Source organism: Neoarius graeffei, chromosome 15 (genome assembly GCF_027579695.1).
Source record: "Neoarius graeffei isolate fNeoGra1 chromosome 15, fNeoGra1.pri, whole genome shotgun sequence".
NCBI lineage: Eukaryota > Metazoa > Chordata > Actinopteri > Siluriformes > Ariidae > Neoarius > Neoarius graeffei.
The window spans coordinates 11,835,954-11,857,779 of record NC_083583.1 but is presented as its reverse complement, the minus strand read 5'-3'; the positions used below and the strand labels follow the sequence as shown (position 1 = coordinate 11,857,779).

General features: G+C 40.5%; 1 protein-coding gene across 2 annotated transcripts in view; it reads right to left on the bottom strand.

Moving 5' to 3' along the window:
• eml6 (EMAP like 6) overlaps positions 1–21,826 on the bottom strand; it is a 186,360-nt gene that overhangs the window by 102,639 nt on the left and 61,895 nt on the right. Inside the window, exons 7-9 of one of the 2 annotated variants that reach the window (XM_060940412.1) lie at positions 16,593–16,794; positions 7,912–8,049; positions 2,930–3,192 (exon numbers count right to left, since the gene is read on the bottom strand). In XM_060940412.1, coding sequence (XP_060796395.1) covers positions 2,930–3,192; positions 7,912–8,049; positions 16,593–16,794 — 603 coding nt within the window. The remainder of the gene's footprint in view (positions 1–2,929; positions 3,193–7,911; positions 8,050–16,592; positions 16,795–21,826) is intronic. The other variant, XM_060940413.1, reaches the window with a different exon arrangement.

The following is a 21,826-nucleotide window of genomic DNA, read 5'->3' as shown; positions in this document are numbered from 1 at the left end:
TCTTTTTTTACACATTTTAAACATCTGTGCTTTTTACAACCTCTTTTTTTACACATTTTAAACATCTGTGCTTTTTAAAGACTCTTTTTTACACATTTTAAACATCTGTGCTTTTTAAAACCTCTTTTTTTACACATTTTAAACATCTGTGCTCTTTAAAACCTCTTTTTTACATACTTTAAAACATCTGTGCTTTTTTAAAACCTCTTTTTTACACATTTGTGCTTTTTAAAACCTCTTTTTTACACATTTTAAACATCTGTGCTTTTTAAAACCTCTTTTTTTACACATTTTAAACATCTGTGCTTTTTAAAACCTCTTTTTTACACATTTTAAACATCTGTGCTTTTTTAAAACCTCTATTTACACATTTTAAACATCTGTGCTTTTTAAAACCTCTTTTTTTACACATTTTAAACATCTGTGCTTTTTAAAACCTCTTTTTTTACACATTTTAAAACGTCTGTGCTTTTTTAAAACCTCTTTTTTTTTTACACATTTTAAACATCTGTGCTCTTTAAAACCTCTTTTTTACATACTTTAAAACGTCTGTGCTTTTTTAAAACCTCTTTTTTTTACACATTTTAAACATCTGTGCTTTTTAAAATCTCTTTTTTACACATTTTAAACATCTGTGCTTTTTAAAACCTCTTTTTTACACATTTTAAACATCTGTGCTTTTTAAAGACTCTTTTTTACACATTTTAAACATCTGTGCTTTTTAAAACCTCTTTTTTTTACACATTTTAAACATCTGTGCTTTTTTAAAACCTCTTTTTTACACATTTTAAACATCTGTGCTTTTTTAAAACCTCTTTTTTACACATTTTAAACATCTGTGCTTTTTAAAACCTCTTTTTTACACATTTTAAACATCTGTGCTTTTTAAAGCCTTTTTTTTACACATTTTAAACATCTGTGCTTTTTAAAGCCTCTTTTTTACACATTTTAAACATCTGTGCTTTTTAAAACCTCTTTTTTACACATTTTAAAATGTCTGTGCTTTTTTAAAACCTCTTTTTTTACACACTTTAAACATCTGTGTTTTTTTAAAACCTCTTTTACACATTTTAAACACCTGTGCTTTTTAAAACCTCTTTTTTACACATTTTAAAACGTCTGTGCTTTTTTAAAACCTCTTTTTTACACATTTTAAACATCTGTGCTTTTTAAAACCTCTTTTTTACACATTTTAAACATCTGTACTTTTTTAAAACCTTTTTTTTTACACATTTTAAACATCTGTGCTTTTTAAAACCTCTTTTTTTACACATTTTAAAATGTCTGTGCTTTTTTAAAACCTCTTTTTTGCACATTTTAAACATCTGTGCTTTTTAAAACCTCTTTTTTACACATTTTAAACATCTGTGCTTTTTAAAACAAATTTTTTACACATTTTAAACATCTGTGCTTTTTTAAAACATTTTTACAGATTTTAAACATCTGCTTTTTTTTAAACATCTTGTTTTACACATTTTAAACATCTGTGCTTTTTAAAACCTCTTTTTTTACACATTTTAAACATCTGTGCTTTTTAAAACCTCTTTTTTTTTACACATTTTAAACATCTGTGCTTTTTTAAAACATCTCTTTTTTTTACACATTTTAAACATCTGCACTTTTTTTTTTTAAAACATCTTGTTTTACACATTTTAAACATCTCATAGCATCGTTAGCTAGCACCTCTTGGCAGACAACACACTGTGGCAGTGGAGCATCTTCAGATCCAGTCCATGAAAATCCAAACTTTAAATAATCGTGGTCATACTTCCTTCTTTTTTTGCTTGGCCCAGACTGTTTCCTCACTCACTGTAGCTTTAGGTACTAAAAATCGATCCATTTTGTCTCTGGCAAAGGCTAGCTGAAGTTTGCTAAATGTCCGCAATAGTAACATTCTGGTTTATTTTTCCTCACGTTGCGCCCCCCCTGAAGAACTCTGGTGCCCCCTAGGGGAGGTGCACCCCACACTTTGAAAATCCCTTGCTTAAGGGATTATCACAGCAAGGGTTTCGGACAGACGAACTGCTTGGACTTGGAATTTGGCAACACATCAGGGATCATTTTTCGGATTCTTCGCTTCAGGATATTTCATGGACTCTGAACACAGGCCAGTGTATTTTTTGTAATGCTGTTGGAATGTTGTCTTTTGAGTGATATTTTCCTTTATTATTGTTGTTGTTTTTTTTAATGGAAACTTTATTTTTAAATAAATAAATCCACAAGCTGTATTCCGGTCTTTTCTGTTGCGTGTATATGAGCCAAAATACGTAACACAGGAGATACAAAGAGAGGGAGGTTTTGGACACTGCTATAAAAAGCCGGCAATAAAAGTTTAAATTAATCTGATTATTCATAACATGGTAGAAAGAAAGTATAAATTATAAAGAGCAACGGTAATTGTTTAGCTCTTGAACAGGCGAAAATGCTAGAATGTTATTTTGACAGCTGATTTGACGTTCGAGTATTGTACTGGAGCTTTAACGTTGTAAAATGCATCTCCAACCCCTGTCCCAATTATACTACATTAATTCCATGAACGTGTGACCATATCCATCACTCATATACGAAGAAGCCTTTTGTTTGTCACATGCACACTCAAGCACAGTGAAATTCATCCTCTACATTTAACCCATCTGAAGCAGTAAACACACATGTTCACACACCCAGAACAGTGGGCAGCCATAATACAGCGCCTGGGGAGCAGTTAGGGGTTCGGTACCTTGCTCAAGGGCACTTCAGCCCAAGGCTGCCCCGTGTGAACCTACTAACCGCATGTCTTTGGACTGTGGGGGAAACCAGAGCACCCGGAGGAAACCCACACAGACACGGGGAGAACATGCAAACTCCACACAGAAAGGCCCCCGTTGGCCACTGGGCTCGAACCCAGAACCTTCTTGCTGTAGTGCTAACCACTACACCACCATGCCACCCATACCTGGCATCCTGTAGAACAATCTCTCCCCTGCGCCATCGTTGGTCTGCAGAAAGCGGCTGTCTACGGACCAGTCCAGATGGGTGATGAAGCAAGAGGATTTGTTACACTCGCCCACTTTTTTATAACGCTGTGCGACGGCGTAGATGTCCACCAGGCCGTCGTTAGACCCCACAGCCAGGTAGGAGCCATCCGGAGAGAACTTCAGCTCGTGAATCACCTCCTTCCGGTCCTTGATGTGCACCACTTCTGTCATGTCCCTGAGAAAAAAACAAGGAGTAGGTGTGTGACAACATAAGCGGATATGAATTACTGAATAATTATTTGCAGCATGATTTCAAATGACAGATTTCAAATCATATTTTCATAAAACAACGTATATGAAATTCTAACTTGAGTTTGTTTTGCTCAGGAACAAAGAGGCTGAGTGAGCAGGAAAGAAGTCACTTTAGTTTCTATAACTGGGATAAATTACCAAATGGCTAATTTGGTTTGGTACTTTGCTAGGCGGGCTACCGTTCAAAAGTTTGGGGTCACCCAGACAATTTTGTGTTTTCCATGACAAGTCACACTTGGGGCGGCATGGTGGTGTAGTGGTTAGCGCTGTCGCCTCACAGCAAGAAGGTCCGGGTTCGAGCCCCGTAGCCAGCGAGGGCCTTTCTGTGTGGAGTTTGCATGTTCTCCCCGTGTCCGCGTGGGTTTCCTCCGGGTGCTCCGGTTTCCCCCACAGTCCAAAGACATGCAGGTTAGGTTAACTGGTGACTCTAAATTGACCGTAGGTGTGAATGTGAGTGTGAATGGTTGTCTATGTCTATGTGTCAGCCCTGTGATGACCTGGCGACTTGTCCAGGGTGTACCCCGCCTTTCGCCCGTAATCAGCTGGGATAGGCTCCAGCTTGCCTGCGACCCTGCAGAACAGGATAAAGCGGCTAGAGATAATGAGATGAGATGAGACTTTGGTATGCGTGGCGTCACCTTTAGTCCCATCCAACTCAAATCAATCAGTCAGATGGAAATGGCAGAAAAAAGATTCACAAATCAAAAATCTCTTAAGCAATATTGTTCTTTCTTCTGCAGTCTGTGCCAAATGAACCAACCAGAACGTCAAGGATGTAGTCGCTCATCTGGCCTGCCATCAAAACAACCACGACTACCAAAACATCAAACAGAACTGAAATGTGACGATGTGAGAGAGGACCAACCTCCACGACTAATTGTTTGCAACAGGAAAATCAACAAAGGACTAAATTTTGTTCCCCAAGCGAAGATCGACCCAAAACATCGGTCAGAACTGAATTCGCGTAATAAATGAGAGCGGAGATACAATTCTAGTCAGAATAAAATTCGTTAAGTCGACCTAATTACTAATTTGTTCGCAAAAAAAATCGACAACACAATGACCAAGTTTTGTGTAGAAGGTCTAGTTCTTTCAAATAAAACAATCAGAACTGAAATCCATTGAGAACTGAAGGAGGGAGGAGACATGATTTAACTGGAAATAAACAAAGTTGTAAACAAATTGTTTACAACAAGAACATCAACCAACAAACAACTACGTTTTGTTCCTCATGGGAAGATCAACCCAAAACAAACATCGATTAGAACTGAAACCAGGTGAGAACTGAGAAAGGAGATACAATTTTAATGTGAAGTCCCAAAACTCGTTAAGTTGACCTAATTAGCAGTTCGTTAGCAAAAATTTGACAATACAACGACCAAGTTTTCCGCCAAAGGTCTAGTTCTTTCAAACGAAACAATCAGAACTGAAATCCATTGAGAACTGAGGGGGGGAGGAGACATGATTTAACTGGAAATAAACCAAGTTGTAAACAAATTGTTTACAACAAGAACATCAACCAACAAACAACCAAGTTTTGTTCCTCAAGGGAAGATCGACCCAAAACATTGGCTGAGAAATGAGAGAGGAGATACAATTCTAGTGAGAGGCCTGGAAAATTTGTTAATTTGGCCTAATTATTAATTTGTTAGCAAAAAAACTGAAAACAACGATCGAGTTTTGTGCGGATTGATGAGTTCTTTCGAACAAAACAGTCGGAACAGAAATACGTGGAGAACTGACGGAGGAGATACGATTTAACTGAACTGTAGATGGACGACGGATGCCACGCCATGGGAACAGCTGATTGGCCTAATGACCAGATGAGCTAATAAATCTACAGCTAACAGTAAGAAGCTCATTATGAAAATAAGGTGAACGAGGCTTTAAGTCAAGGCTGGACATAAATATTACGCACAATCGTTCAACCAAACAACTGGAAACACTTTTGGGGTTCACCAAAATTTCTCATAAAGTCTTATTTCAAAATAGTCATTTCTATCCACTTGGAAGGTTGTAGAAAGACAAACAGGATCTATATCAAAATGGCATCATCACTTTCCACTTTTGAATAATAATGGGTTTCTATCTGGGAGTACCCCATTTAGATCTTCTCGGTGGGCAGAGTGCAACATCACAACTCTTGGAGATCTGTATGATGACAAAGGCTTGAGAACGTTTCAGGACCTAAAGTCGAAGTACAATATACCGGCCTTTACGTCTTTATGTTCTACTTATACTTACGCATCAGATCAGCTCTTAATGCTCTTGGTGTTCCTCTTGACCAGGGCCGGCTCTAGGTCTTTGGCTGCCCTAGGCGAGATTGAGTTTTGGCGCCCCCCCCCAAGAAAAAAACCCCTCTAATAACATCTAAATAACACTTTAATCTAATCACTCTATTCTATTACTATTAAACAATGTACGGTGCATGGACAATAAACAAGAAGTCATTTTTATCTTTTTCATTATTGTTATTATTGTTATCATTTTTCACATAAAGTGTCACAAAGTAAAATGACCACACAAATTCAATACATATCTCCTTATAATGGGCAAAAACTCTTCCGCACCCTGTTCAAAGTGTAGTGCATGGACAATAAACAAGAAATTATTTTTAGTTTCTTTTTTGCTATGAAAATTTAAGTCATCTCTGAAGAATTAACAAATTAAATGAATAAAAAATTCTACAATTCTAAATTGTGCAAACTTAAGCACCCTGTTAGGACATCAATGGGCTGTATTTTCAAACAAAAGTGCTATTATGGGTACTTTGTTATTGAAGTAACATTACAATGGGACTCGTCTATTCTTCCTAATGGCAAATTCCTTGATAATATCATCAAATGATATTTCTCGGTTGATGCTCATCAGAGCAAGCCCATTCAGACGTTCTTGACTCATTGTTGATCTTAAGTATGTCTTCAGCAGTTTTAATTTTGAAAAGCTTCTTTCAGCAGAAGTTACTGTCACAGGTAGTGTAACAGCAGAGGTAAGGAGCGCGTATTTCTACATCCCCAGCCGCATCAGAGGTGTTGTAGAAAAGGTTTTCAACCTTTCATGAGCCAGGGCGCACTTTTTTCAATGAAAAAATCTCAAGGCACATCACCAATAGAAAATGTTGACTGAAACTAAAACGCTGTTGCTAATATTTACAATATACAGTCATTCTATAATTTTCCACGGTACACTTGGTGATCTCTCACGGCACACTAGTGTTCCGCGGTACTAGAGTTCGGCAGCACAGTGGTTGAAAACACTGTACTGTAACATCTCCATTCAATAACTCCATCCCTCCTTTTTGGTGGGGTTTTGATAAAACCCTGATGGTAAAAAAAGAAATGGTTTTAGGTGAATTTTTAAAAATAAGTTCATGTCCCCATTTCAGTACCCATAAGCGTGGAATCACTCATATGATAGACATAAATTAATAATTTATTAATTTAGTAATTATAATTACTGATTACTGCAGTGTCCAGCTTTGTGGCTCCAAAGGAAGTCGGTTACTCTAAAGAGGAAACATCTATGTACTGATGGAATCTAAAACCTCATCTCATCTCATTATCTCTAGCCGCTTTATCCTGTTCTACAGGGTCGCAGGCAAGCTGGAGTCTATCCCAGCTGACTACGGGCGAAAGGCGGGGTACACCCTGGACAAGTCGCCAGGTCATCACAGGGCTGACACATAGACACAGACAACCATTCACACTCACATTCACACCTACGGTCAATTTAGAGTCACCAGTTAACCTAACCTGCATGTCTTTGGACTGTGGGGGAAACCGGAGCACCCGGAGGAAACCCACGCGGACACGGGGAGAACATGCAAACTCCACACAGAAAGGCCCTCGCCGGCCATGGGGCTCGAACCCGGACCTTCTTGCTGTGAGGCGACAGCGCTAACCACTACACCACCGTGCCGCCCGAATCTAAAACCTGATTGGTTGAAATTAATTTATGGGAATATAAAGTGTCCCAATTCTCCCTGCTCTCTTCTACATATTACATGATTGCAGGAAACAAAAGAGATCATGAAAAAAAAAAGTGTTCATGCTAGATTTCATTCAAAATTAATGAATAAAATGGTTGAGAATGACGAGCAGCTGTTTTCTTGTCAAGACCAGAAAATCCATAATGGAGGAGAATCAGAACAAAATACAGTAGTACCTTATTCCCTATCAAAGTGCATTATGGGTATTCTGTCAATTCTGTACTGCTGGATGAAGTGTATTGTGGTATTTCATGAGTGTTCCGTACACGTGGCTACAAAATGCCATAACATGGGGAAGCCATGGTCTAATGGTTAGAGAAGCAGCTTTGGGACCGAAAGGTTGCCGGTTTGATTCCCTGGATCAGCAGGAACTGCTGAAGCACCTTTAAGCAAGGCACCTAACCCCAGGCTGCTCTGTGTATGTTGTATGTCGCTCTGGATGAAAGTGTCTGCTAAATGCCTCTAATGTAATAACTGACTGTCGCACTGCACTATTTGGAGACTCGTGTTCAATTTTTTTGACACATGAATTAATCCCAGGTTGAAGCTTTTAAGCACTGATTCATTAGACCAAATTTGAAATGACTTCAATCAACAAATCCTTCATTGATGCTAAAATGTGTTTAATCTAATCCCTCTCATCAGAACGCTTACCTGACTCTCAGCACGGTGAACGAGCCGTCCTTCATGCCCAGAGCGAGCTGAGAGCCATCGTTGTTGAAGCACACACTGCGGACAGCTTCCTCCATGTTACAGCGTGCGATGAGGGTGTGATCAGCCAGGCTCCAAAGCCTACATCAGGGGCAGGGGTCAGAGCAGAAATGGTACACACACACTGGGACTTTAGACATCAAATTTAAATATTGTTTCGACGAGTGCTTTCACATCTGAATTGATGGATGCTGGTGTGTGTTTTTCCTCCACAGTGTGGTTCGTTTGGGCAGGAGAAAATCCAGTGATTGCTGTGAAGTGGTCTCTGTGCGAACTCGAGCACGCTATGATTGTAGCGAGAAAGACATTCGAGTTTGAGTCAAATTGACTGCAGGAAGCTAATCAAATAAAATGTGTGTTGGGATCCGAGCTGCTAAATTGAGCCAAAGGACAGAGGTTTAGTGCTGGAGAAATGGCATGTGTTCTGGATATACAGTAATAATAACTTTTTTAAAACACTATGATGAAAAAATAGTGTCTTTTACATTAAAATAAAACAACAAAAGTCAATAAATTACTAAAGTTCATATATAGTTCTATCCACATTCACTGGATATGAGCAATCGTGCGCTCTGATTGGCTACTCTACAACTAGGATATCAGCTCATATACCGTGAGAAGAGAAAAACAAAATGGCGGCGCGTTTTGCTGAACCAACCGAGGACGAAATAAAAACTCGACTTGAAAACAAAACCCCCAAAATTGTTATCAAGTAATTAAAAGAAACAGAAATAGCTAAAAGAATATAGTTTTCCGCCCTAATATCGCCTGTTCCGCACTCCAGCCCAGTCAGTGGCGGTAATGCACCTTTAAGTTGGTTTGCCAACCGCCAAAAAACACAAAAGAAGTAGAAGAAGACCCCAAAAAATACAAAAAAAGCAACAAAATATGGAATGAAAGTATTTGATGGTATGAAAGTATTTTTTTCCAAGAATTATTATTATTATTATTATTATTATTATTATAGCATTTTTCACAAATTGCTCCTGTCATTCACTGGTTTGTTTACGTTGTAAGTGGAAATGATTTTGTCGGACGTTTTGTATAAAGCAGGGGTTTTCAAAGTATGAGAGAGTCAGCCCCCCCTCAGAGAGCAAATAAACAACAGCGCCCCCCCCCCCCCATTTTTGTTGTTGCTATACTTAATGTTCCATTTGTATTTTTAAAAAATGGTTGTTGTACACATTTTTTTTTCTTTTTCACATTTTAAACATCTGTGCTTTTTAAAACATCTTGTTTTACACATTTTAAACATCTCATAGCATCGTTAGCTAGCACCTCTTGGCAGACAACACACTGTGGCAGTGGAGCATCTTCAGATCCAGTCCATGAAAATCCAAACTTTAAATAATCGTGGTCATACTTCCTTCTTTTTCCAGTCCCCCAGGATTCTGCGGGCCTTTTTTGTGATTGTTGCGGGCTAAAATGTCTGATGTTGCGGGGGGGTGTTCCAAAAAAATTGCGATGAAAGTTGCGGTGTTTTTTAGGTTTTTGTTGCGATTACATTGCGGGAGGAAGTGAAAGTTGCGAGAAATTGTTGCGATTTTCTCTTTCTGTGATTAAAATTGAGTGATATGTTAAATATTAAGTTATTACTGAAAAACTATTGATTAAAAAAAAACAGACACTGAGAAATGGTCCTATAAACAACTCCCAATATAAAAGATTACCAGGACTACAAAAATGCAGAAAAATAGGCTTTACTTATCCAAATGCACCTGTTGGTTCAAAAGTTAAAGTGCAGAGAACCTCACAGCACAACATGAAGTTACCTTCAAATATAATATAAATGCCTCAGCTTTCATGCAAGAAAAAAAACTTAATACTAGTACTGTGTGCAGGCAGTCTCTCCTGAAGACTAAATTAAACAATAATTATAAACTAATAAAATAAATGGCTCAGGCTTCATAGAAGAAAAAAAACAATTTGAACAGAATCTCACAGTATGATGCTGAAGCTGCCTAAACAATGGAAAATAAAATACCATTTTGGCAAAAATGTTGGCATCCATTACTTTCTTGTATTAAGTAAAAAAAATAAAGTGCACACAGTGCTTCACTGTAAACATAACACACTCGCACATCATGCAATGTTGCCAGATACTGCTGACGTTTTCCAGTCCAAAATATGTTCAAAACCCGCCAAAATGCACTTAAAACCAATCTGGCAACACTGCGCACATGCTGCTTCTCTTGAACTTAAACACAGAAGTAAGGCGGAAGGTAGTTTGTCGACGTCACCTCAAGACGACGCCAATGATTGGTCAAATTTGCGGGAAAGTTGCGATGATTGGATATAATTGTAACACCGCCCTGAATTCGCGGGGATTGGTTGAATTTGTGCTGAAGTTGCAAATCGCAACATCCTGGAGGCTCTGGGTTTTTTTGCTTGGCCCAAACTCTGTCTCCTCACTCACTGTAGCTTTAGGTACTAAAAAGCGATCCATTTTGTCTCTGGTAAAGGCTCCTCACGTTGCGCCCCCCCTGAAGAACTCTGGCGCCCCCCAGGGGGGGCGCGCCCCACACTTTGAAAAGCCCTGGTATAAAGTTTTTATTTGTCAAATTTGCAAAAACTAAGAATAAAAATGCTCTGTTTCTCAAAATCCAGTGAATGTGGATAGAATAAACAGTTATTCCACTCAATCTCATCGTACATGGCTTATAGACAACTCGGTGCTATGCCCCTTGTCAGCTATCAGCTCATGTACGACCCGATTTCATGGAAGAACTGTTAAAAATAAATAATATATATATATATATATATGGATGGCACAGTGGTGTAGTGGTTAGCACTGTTTCCTCACAGCAAGAAGGTTCTGGGTTTGAGCCCAGTGGTTGATGGGGGTTTTTCTGTGCGGAGTTTGCATGTTCTCCCCGTGTCCGTGTGGGTTTCCTCCGGGTGCTCCGGTTTCCCCCACAGTCCAAAGACATGCAGGTTAGGTTAACTGGTGACTCTAAATTGACCGTAGGTGTGAATGTGAGTGTGAATGGTTGTTTGTCTCTGTGTGTCAGCCATGCGATGATCTATAAAATCCATCCATCCATCATCTGTAGCTGCTTATCCTGTTCTACAGGGTCGCAGGCGAGCTGGAGCCTATCCCAGCTGACTACGGGCGAAAGGCGGGGTACACCCTGGACAAGTCTCCAGGTCATCACAGGGCTGACACATAGACACAGACAACCATTCACACTCACATTCACACCTACGGTCAATTTAGAGTCACCAGTTAACCTAACCTGCATGTCTTTGGACTGTGGGGGAAACCGGAGCACCCGGAGGAAACCCACGCAGACACGGGGAGAACATGCAAACTCCGCACAGAAAGGCTCTTGTCGGCCGCTGGGCTCGAACCCGGACCTTCTTGAAATATAAAATGTTAATGTTAAATATAATAGAATTGATAGCTCCTACAGCGCCGGTCTCAAAGCTCTAGCGATGAATGATTGCTGATGGCTCTTCATTCTTGAAAGCGGTGCTTGGTTACTTTCCCTGTTCCTTCGGCTGTCGTTGTGTACAGGTTCAGATTGTTGAAATAAGGAGTTACTCTCCATCATACGCTTTAGTTTGTGTCTTTTTCTTGAACCAGTGGTTCCAGGGTGTCCTTTGGAAGTCCAGGGATCCTCAGACAGCGGTCTTGCACTCTTTGTAGCTCCACAGAGAGATACTCAGGCAAACCACCCCAAACAGGACTGGCATAGTCTCGCAAGGGCTGGATCCTTGTTATGTACATGGTAAGGCCAACCTCAATAGGAAGACCAGCTTTCCTACATGCTCTCACGTAATAAATACGTTTGCTAGCTTTACTGATGATCCTCGATATGTGACAGTCCCACTTTAATTCATCCAGTACTACAACTCCAAGCAACTTGAACTCGGTGACTCTTTCAAGTTCCACATTGTTGATATGTAGAGGAGGTGGGGAGTTTGAGGGTTTTTTTTTTTTGAAAGAAATCCACATCTCTGTTGTATTCTTGGCACCGAGTTCCATTTTATTACTCACGGCCCAGGATTCCAAATAGTGCATGACATCCTGTGTACGAGTCTCTGAGTTTAAAGGTACTATCTGGTATAGATGACTTGCAACCACGTGATCAAAATGCGCTACGTCATGAGCGTCTGCCATGATGGTGGATATACAAAGCAACTAGGACGGCAGCCGCTGAAAGCGTCTGTAAACAATGCTGAATTTTCTCTTTATTACCACGATTTGAACGGTCAAGCGAAGATTCGATACAAAGAGAAGGTAGACGTGTGGTTTTGACCCATATTATTTAAAAAGTCAGACTTTTCTGAAGATAAGACGCTTCTACCGACCATCGAGTACGAATACAGGCCATTTCGTCCAATGCCTTTTTGTCCAATAGTGAAGACATTTCGTCCAAAACCTTTTTCATATGCACTATCTATTTTATATTTCAGGTATTTGTTTGTTTGCTTGAAAAAAGCAGGAATTCTCAATGGCATTTGACCGAAGCAAAACACATTTTTGTAAAGCAAATGAGTGCCATAGTACGTGCACTTCGATACTAAAGAGACTCATGGGGACTTCGTTCGTGAATCCCGGGCCGAGGTGCAGTCCTACCGACCTGAGACCATGCTATTTCAAAGAGGGAGGCTTAGAGGGAGGTGCCTGTCAAATTTGGCTTCGCTTTGAGCTCCGTTGGCCGAGTTATTAATTTTCAAAGCCAGCTGGATCATGTTAAATCTTCAGCCGCGGAGCTGCTCTCTCACGGGGGCTTCATTTGCGAACACCAGAATACCTGAAATATAAAATAACTGATAGTGCGTCTGAAAAAGACTTTGGACAAAATGTCTTAACTATTGGACGAAATGGTCATTGGATGATGTCCTGATTCCCTCGTCTCCTCTCTGTACTAAGCCTCAGAGTTTCCTCGCCCTCTTTCCGAATCATGGACAGAATTCTAAAAAATCGGAACGTGCCACGGTCACGAGTACTATTGTGACCACAACCATATACCGTACAGCACAAAGATATGGCATAGCTAAAAGAACGCTTAAAGCAGTGGAAAAACAAAGAGTTGAGCACGCGTGACTATGTTTTGTCTGGAATGTCACTTGACCCCGCATTTGTATCTCCACCAACATGGCTGACATCCGGGTTTCTATTTTGCTTTGACGTCACTTGCAAGTCAAGGATTGCGTGCAGTCGTTGGCGTATTTGCATGTTGTAACCAGGTCACTCGGAACGGCTTCCTTAATGTCATCAATATAAACATTGAAGAGTGTAGGAGATATAACTCCACCTTGTGGAACACCAGCAATTACTTGAGCTAATTTAGACAATGCTCCAGTATTCAGAACGACAAACAAACAGAGAAATTAAACAGTAAATATGACACACAAAAAGCTTTAAACTACGTATTTATATAATTTTCTACTAATTTACTGAGCACTAAGTCTGTGCTGTCTGTGCTTGGGTGATTTTTGTTATTTCTCAGCTTCCCTGGCATAGGTTTGTTTCCTTTTTGCCGTCGCCACATTCCTGACGTTTTTAAAAGTGTGTTTTTTTGTCCCTACACAGCCCTCAAGCAACATTTTGGTTTGATTTAATTCAGGATGGATGGTGTTACGATTTCTTGGCAAGATGACCAGCTGTGTTTTGTTGTCGTATTTACAACCCCGATTCCAAAAAAGTTGGGACAAAGTACAAATTGTAAATAAAAATGGAATGCAATAATGTGGAAGTTTCAAAATTCCATATTTTATTCAGAATAGAACATAGATGACATATCAAATGTTTAAACTGAGAAAATGTATCATTTAAAGAGAAAAATTAGGTGATTTTAAATTTCATGACAACACATCTCAAAAAAGTTGGGACAAGGCCATGTTTACCACTGTGAGACATCCCCTTTTCTCTTTACAACAGTCTGTAAACGTCTGGGGACTGAGGAGACAAGTTGCTCAAGTTTAGGGATAGGAATGTTAACCCATTCTTGTCTAATGTAGGATTCCAGTTGCTCAACTGTCTTAGGTCTTTTTTGTCGTATCTTCCATTTTATGATGCACCAAATGTTTTCTATGGGTGAAAGATCTGGACTGCAGGCTGGCCAGTTCAGTACCCGGACCCTTCTTCTACGCAGCCATGATGCTGTAATTGATGCAGTATGTGGTTTGGCATTGTCATGTTGGAAAATGCAAGGTCTTCCCTGAAAGAGACGTCGTCTGGATGGGAGCATATGTTGCTCTAGAACCTGGATATACCTTTCAGCATTGATGGTGTCTTTCCAGATGTGTAAGCTGCCCATGCCACACGCACTAATGCAACCCCATACCATCAGAGATGCAGGCTTCTGAACTGAGCGCCGATAACAACTTGGGTCGTCCTTCTCCTCTTTAGTCCGAATGACACGGCGTCCTTGATTTCCATAAAGAACTTCAAATTTTGATTCGTCTGACCACAGAACAGTTTTCCACTTTGCCACAGTCCATTTTAAATGAGCCTTGGCCCAGAGAAGACGTCTGCGCTTCTGGATCATGTTTAGATACGGCTTCTTCTTTGAACTATAGAGTTTTAGCTGGCAACAGCGGATGGCACGGTGAATTGTGTTCACAGATAATGTTCTCTGGAAATATTCCTGAGCCCATTTTGTGATTTCCAATACAGAAGCATGCCTGTATGTGATGCAGTGCCATCTAAGGGCCTGAAGATCACGGGCACCCAGTATGGTTTTCCGGCCTTGACCCTTAGCACAGAGATTCTTCCAGATTCTCTGAATCTTTTGATGATATTATGCACTGTAGATGATGATATGTTCAAACTCTTTGCAATTTTACACTGTCGAACTCCTTTCTGATATTGCTCCACTATTTGTCGGCGCAGAATTAGGGGGATTGGTGATCCTCTTCCCATCTTTACTTCTGAGAGCCGCTGCCACTCCAAGATGCTCTTTTTATACCCAGTCATGTTAATGACCTATTGCCAATTGACCTAATGAGTTGCAATTTGGTCCTCCAGCTGTTCCTTTTTTGTACCTTTAACTTTTCCAGCCTCTTATTGCCCCTGTCCCAACTTTTTTGAGATGTGTTGCTGTCATGAAATTTCAAATGAGCCAATATTTGGCAAGAAATTTCAAAATGTCTCACTTTCGACATTTGATATGTTGTCTATGTTCTATTGTGAATACAATATCAGTTTTTGAGATTTGTAAATTATTGCATTCCGTTTTTATTTACAATTTGTACTTTGTCCCAACTTTTTTGGAATTGCCTGTTGTACTTCAGGGGAGAGAAATAATATTGCTAGTGTGGGAGTGACTGTTTATAGCTGCTATAATGTAAGTGAGAACAGGAACTGACTTGTTTCACAGATGTTCCACAACTTAAAGCTAACTATTAAGGCTTCAAAAGTATAATGTGTTGCTCTTTTATAAAAAAAAAAAAGAATAGTTGGTAAATTGCTGTAGTGTAAAAAAAAACAATCAAACCTTTAAGAAGGTGCTGTTATACTGTCGGAAAATAATCAATACCGTAGTAGGAGCAACTCATCACACCACGTGGTCATTGTTTATTTAAATAATATTGGCTGGCGTTGAGTGGTATATATATTCCATTCAGCTAGCATGATACTGAACGAGTAGTGGAAAGGAATATATCTGATATACCATGAAAAAAAAGCCAGCCAATATTATACATACACACTCTCCTCATATCAACATACTCAAAGGCCAACGCTAGCTTACCCACGAGTTGGTGCTGTGAACACGGCAGTGAAGTCACCTTCCAGCCGGTGTAGCGTTCATCAGTGGTGCTAGCAAATGCTAATAAAGCAGTCAAGCTAGCGCTATCTATCGAGACCAAGCAGCACAGGCTAACGACTGAGAAACTACGATTTCTGTCTCCAGATTCTTCTTCCATGCTGCACACTCGCTACAGTATTTTTCATTCAGACTGAAGTATTCGTTTCTCTATGTAATTTACTTAATTACTTTTAAAATCAACATCGACAGCTACACACAACGGAGCGACCTGGCAGCCAAAATTCTCTCAAAATCTTATTTTGACAAAGCAAACCTGGTGGCCATGTTTGTTTACAAATTGTCACAGTCGCTCGCTAGCGTGGAAGTTTTACATCTCCGACGTGTCTCTTTTCCAGTTTTTCAATGTCCGTTTGCCTGTTTTTCTCTTGTAAATAAGCGTGAAGGATAATGAAGTCCTGGTAGCCTTTTGGGTGTTCAGCGCGTCTTTCTTTTTCCCGGCGAACACAGAAATGATTGTGCGCATGCACATGTGCAGCAGAAAACTCTCTCATTGGATATTCGCATCAGCTCTGACGTGTGACGTCATGTTGTCTTAACAACGTACGATATTGCATGCTCATTCTCCATTGGGTAGAGTGACGTAATACATGTATGATGAGCGGTATGCTAACAATCTTGCATGCTATCAAACCAAATAAATGAAGGGAATAGAACACGTTTTTATTCCATCGAAAAAGTGTCCTGTAGGTATGACAATTTCCTAGAATAGCACACACTAAGTGTTTTATTCCTTAGCTGATATAACACGACGAGGCAGAGAGAATACGTCTGAAATCTGAACAGTGTTATGGCATTGATTGCTTCCGAGGGAACATATTGACCAAAGGAAATGAAGACACTGACCGGACAGATCGATCGTCACTGCCTGTCACTGCGATCGGCTGTTTGGGATGAAGATCCAGAGCCCAGAGCTCGCCCTCGGAGTGACCCTGCATGACCAGAAGAGGTTTATCTCTGTCTCGCACCATCACTTCAAAAATCTCGCTGTCCTGCGTCCCGGCTAGGATCCGGTCAGCCTTCCAGCATACGCTCCGGATAGACAGACCTGTAAGAGATGGAGAAAGAAGATGAGTGTTCACTTGAGAAACTCCGGAGCATTAAAGGGCAGCGAAGCGTGAAACGACCATAACAACCTGGAGTGCGAATTATCAGCTTGGAAAGTGCAGTTTAAAAATGTGGCAGTGAGAGCACAGAACAGGGTACCCCCAGGATTGTTAAACCAAAATTTAAGACTTTTTAAGACTTTTTTAATGCCATTTCAAGTGAAATTTAATACCTTTGTCGCACTCATTAGGGAAGAATAAATCATATTGAGCACCAGATTAAAACTCAAATAATTACTATTTACGAGTGTTTGAAATAACAAAATTACATTTATTAAAATAATCAATCAGAATTCATTCTACTCACACCCCCTGGACACCATGCAGAGGAGAGCACCCCCACGTAAGTCCAGACAATCACCCCTCATACACACACACATGCGCCAGAGAAGCATTCAAAAGACAAAAAGAATAGTATAGCTATAATAGTATAGTATAGCTGCCTGCTTCTGAATTGTGGATGCAAACGAAATATGTTTACCACTTTTCATGTGAGAATCCAGAGCTGTAAGCCCCATTGTCCCTAGTTGAAAGGTTTTTTTACACAAAGTGCATAATGCCTCACGGTCATTATTTGGAACCCCCTTAACCCACGCGTATTTAGGCCCCGGTCACACCGCCCGAACTTTGCTGGAGCGTTCCTGGAGCGGTGAAAAAAATTCATCACCGCTCGTAACCATTCACCACCGTTTAACAAAAGTTGGCCCCCGTTAAAGCAACGCCGTATACGCTCGGCCACCGCTGATGTTTCTCGTGGGGCCCTCCTACCGCTCCGAAAGTTTTGAGCTGCACAAAATATTGCGAGCGGTGAGGAGGGGGCAATTTTCCGCCCTGGCAAAGTTCACCCCCGCTCCACCAACGCCCAGTCAAAGTTTGGCACCGCTAGACGCAAGTTCGTGGACGCTTGGGTCCGCTAGGCCAACGCAGAAATCTTGAACGCTGGACCACCGCTGCTTCACTAGCGTTGCCCGGGCGGCGATTAAACGTTGCACAAACTTCGGTGGAGCGGTTGTAAGCGTTTTACGAGCGGACACAGGGTTGCTGGAACGGTGTCGGGCGTTGAAGCAGCTATCCATGGCGGCGATGAACTTTGGTTTGGCGTTGGTATAGAGGTGTCGGAGCGGGACCAGAATTTGGCTATAAATACGGGAGAAATGGACCAGGAGCTCATTTGGAATCGAGCTGCCGTTGAGTTCAGACCTCATCTATATCGAATTTGCTCAAAGTTACAGTAAAACTGTATCACCATGGATGCTGAGAGACTTGCTATGATTGGTGCTAAACCAACTTTATACCCCCGCCGAGCCAAAGCCCGCATGCGCAGAACGCCGCTATACCAACGCTCGTGTCACCGCTAAACCAACGCTAAAGCAACGCCGGCTTCAGCGGTGCACCGCTAAGCCAACGCCCGTGTTTTTGATTTTTTTTCCCATTTTGTGCGCGGTGACGAGCGTTGTCGAAATTCGGCCCCCCCCTCCCTACCGTTCAAGGAACGCTCCAGCAAAGTTCGGGCGGTGTGACCGGGGCCTTAGGGTCGATCGGCCACTTCGGGTTGAATCTGCACTTCCCCATGCTCTCTCCCCCTCACCCTCTCTGCTCTATGTGCCTGCTGCTCTCGTTTCGTGTGAACCCTTTACGGCGCGATGTGAATTTCCCGCTGTTTGCGTGTGAACGCCAGGGCAGCGCAAAACATTTTAGATTTTGCTTCATTTTCACCACAGAGAATTTAATCTAGGTTACGCAACGATGTTAGACTTTCTTTGGAAAATTAAGACCTCCGTGGAAAAAATTAAGACTTTCAAGATGAAATTTAATACTTTTAAGGCCTTAGTTCTGGAAAATGAAATTCAATACTTTTTTAATACTTTTAAGACTCCGTGGGTACCCTGACAGAAACTACAGCATGCAAAAAGCAAATCTAAGTACGCATGAAAATCAGCTGCTCAATTTATACATATAAATTACTCACATCAGTGAGTCAATCACAGGATAAATTCATTCATTTACTAATGAAACACAGCTGGTGGAGCTGTGGGGCTTTTTTCAGCAATTCGTTTAAAGCTTTAAAGGTTAAAGTACTAGAGCGGCGGCTACAATCAATCATCGACAGTCCATAATTATCGACACCTTTTCAGATTTACCAATAAAAAACTATTTTACAAAAATGAGATTCAGTTACAGCAGTTATTATTGGTTAATTAATCAACCAGAAGACCCGCCTCGTCCTTTGACCTTGTCGTCTGATGACACAGCTCGTTACCTGAGACGGAATTTTTTTCAGCACGATCAGTAATTTGACATAAACTTGGACGTTATCATCGCAGGCAAGCATGGTGGAAAGATCATGGACATGTTTTTACTGATCAAATTCACCGATATTTCATGATCTCCTTGTCGTAACCTACTTTTTCTTACTCTTTCATTTGACAGTCGACATTTTGTATCTAAACGTGCATTTAAGAAGTCATGTGAGGTGTCGATAATAGTGACCACTTTTACCGGTGTCCACCATTATCGACACCCTGTGGAATTAAATGACATTTACAACTGTTATGGATCGATCTTTGTGTAACATTGTTGAAGTAGATGAAGAACTTAAAAAAAAATAAATAAAAGTGCTGTGATTTATAATCATTTTTTCTGATTCATAACAGAATGGAATGTTTATAGAGGATTTGGAATCCGACTGCAGTAAATAGAATTAGACCAGAATTAAATTCCTAGCATATAAAAAAATTGCTTGAAATATTCAGATTTTTCTGTTTCATTCAGAAAATATATATATTTTTGCAGTTTGTTGTAAATATCACATATCACATTATCTGTAGCCGCTTTATCCTTCTACAGGGTCGCAGGCAAGCTGGAGCCTATCCCAGCTGACTACAGGCAAAAGGCGGGGTACACCCTGGACAAGTTGCCAGGTCATCACAGGGCTGACACATAGACACAGACAACCATTCACACTCACATTCACACCTACGGTCAATTTAGAGTCACCAGTTAACCTAACCTGCATGTCTTTGGACTGTGGGGGAAACCGGAGCACCCGGAGGAAACCCACGCGGACACGGGGAGAACATGCAAACTCCACACAGAAAGGCCCTCGCCGGCCCCGGGGCTCGAACCCAGGACCTTCTTGCTGTGAAGCGACAGCGCTAACCACTACACCACCGTGCCGCCTGTTGTAAATATCGACCACATATTACAATATCAGTAGACATTTTATATTTTGGTTCAAGGAATGACATGTGACCTCTGACCTGGATTTTCCTGTGGTTATGCTGCGTTCATGTGCTATGGGAAGATGATATTTTCCAGTTGGGAAGTGGTATTTACCAGTGTGTTGTGTTCACATGCTTTTGTTGTTGTTGACAAATTAAAGATGGTGGACCAGATTCAGAATCAGGCCTGTTATTTGGCTAAAACAATTATAGATTGCCTTGTTCATCAGCTGCAGCAGGAATATGAGTTATCAAAAGTCAAAAGGTAAATAATGCTGAATATTTCCTGATCCTGACAAGTAGAGATTTTCTTAACACACTGAATGCCATGCAGTTTTTGGAAATTTGGCTGTAGCCACAATGAGTGTAGCCAGTATCTAGATCATTGTTGGCGTTCTTTGGACAGCCACAGAATATTTTGTATTAGGCTATAATATACATATTATAATAATATAATATACATAACATGACTCGTTTAAAAGGTGAGAGTCAGCTTTCCGTAGGTGAAAACCACTTCTTTCTTGGTTCATAAGCTAGTCTTGTACCGCTCGCCGCCATGTTGAAAAGGTTAAAGTTCATCTCATCTCGGCAACTCGTGTATCAAAATTTTCTACGAGTTGCCCAGTGGAAAATACCACAAGAGGGGGCGTTCATGTGTGCTTTCCATGTCGGCGTTTGGTATTTACCATAATTCCCATACCACATGAACGCACTATTACAATGTCAGTTGCCTGTTCACATTTATTGGTAAACTACAAAACTAGAAATTAATACAAACAACAACGAATAACTAACAAAATGTGATCTACGAAAATACTTAGAAAGCGAGTAGAAAGTGGAACAAAAAAGATTTTCTGATGCAAGTTAAACATTAACAGTTCATTTGTTTACAAACATTAGAATTACTTCCTCATTTACGTAAACACCAACATCCATATATTTATATAAAAGATATTTTGTACTAAATATAAGTCTACGTAAAACAAATTTTTAATAAAAACTAATGTTTTGTTAACTTAATACCACATATCAATTATTTTTTTAATAAATAATTATCTGGGTGTCGATAATTGTGGAAGAAAGTGTTGATAATTGTGGAACGGTGTTGATAACTGTGGACAAAGGTGTCGATAATTGTGGAACAGTGTCTAACTGTGGACGAAGGTGTTGATAATTGTAGAATGGTGTCGATAACTGTGGACGAAGGTGGTGATAATTGTGGAACAGTGTCGCTAACTGTGGACGAGGGTGTTGATAATTGTGGAACAGTGTCGCTAACTGTGGACGAGGGTGTTGATAATTGTGGAATGGTGTCGCTAACTGTGGACGAAGGTGTTGATAATTGTGGAACAGTGTCGATAACTGTGGACAAAGGTGTTGATAATTGTGGAACATTAACTGTGGACGAAGGTGTTGATAATCGTGGAATGGTGTTGATAACTGTGGATGAAGGTGTCACTAACTGTGGACGAAGGTGTCGATAATTGTGGAACGGTGTCGCTAACTGTGGACGAAGGTGTTGATAATTGTGCAATGGTGTCGATAACTATGGATGAAGGTGGTGATAATAGTGGAACAGTGTCGCTAACTGTGGACGAGGGTGTTGATAATTGTGGAACAGTGTCGCTAACTGTGGACGAAGGTGTTGATAATTGTGGAACGGTGTCGCTAACTGTGGACGAAGGTGTCGATAATTGTGGATGGAGGTGTCGATAATTGTGGAATGGTGTCGCCAACTGTGGACGAAGGTGTC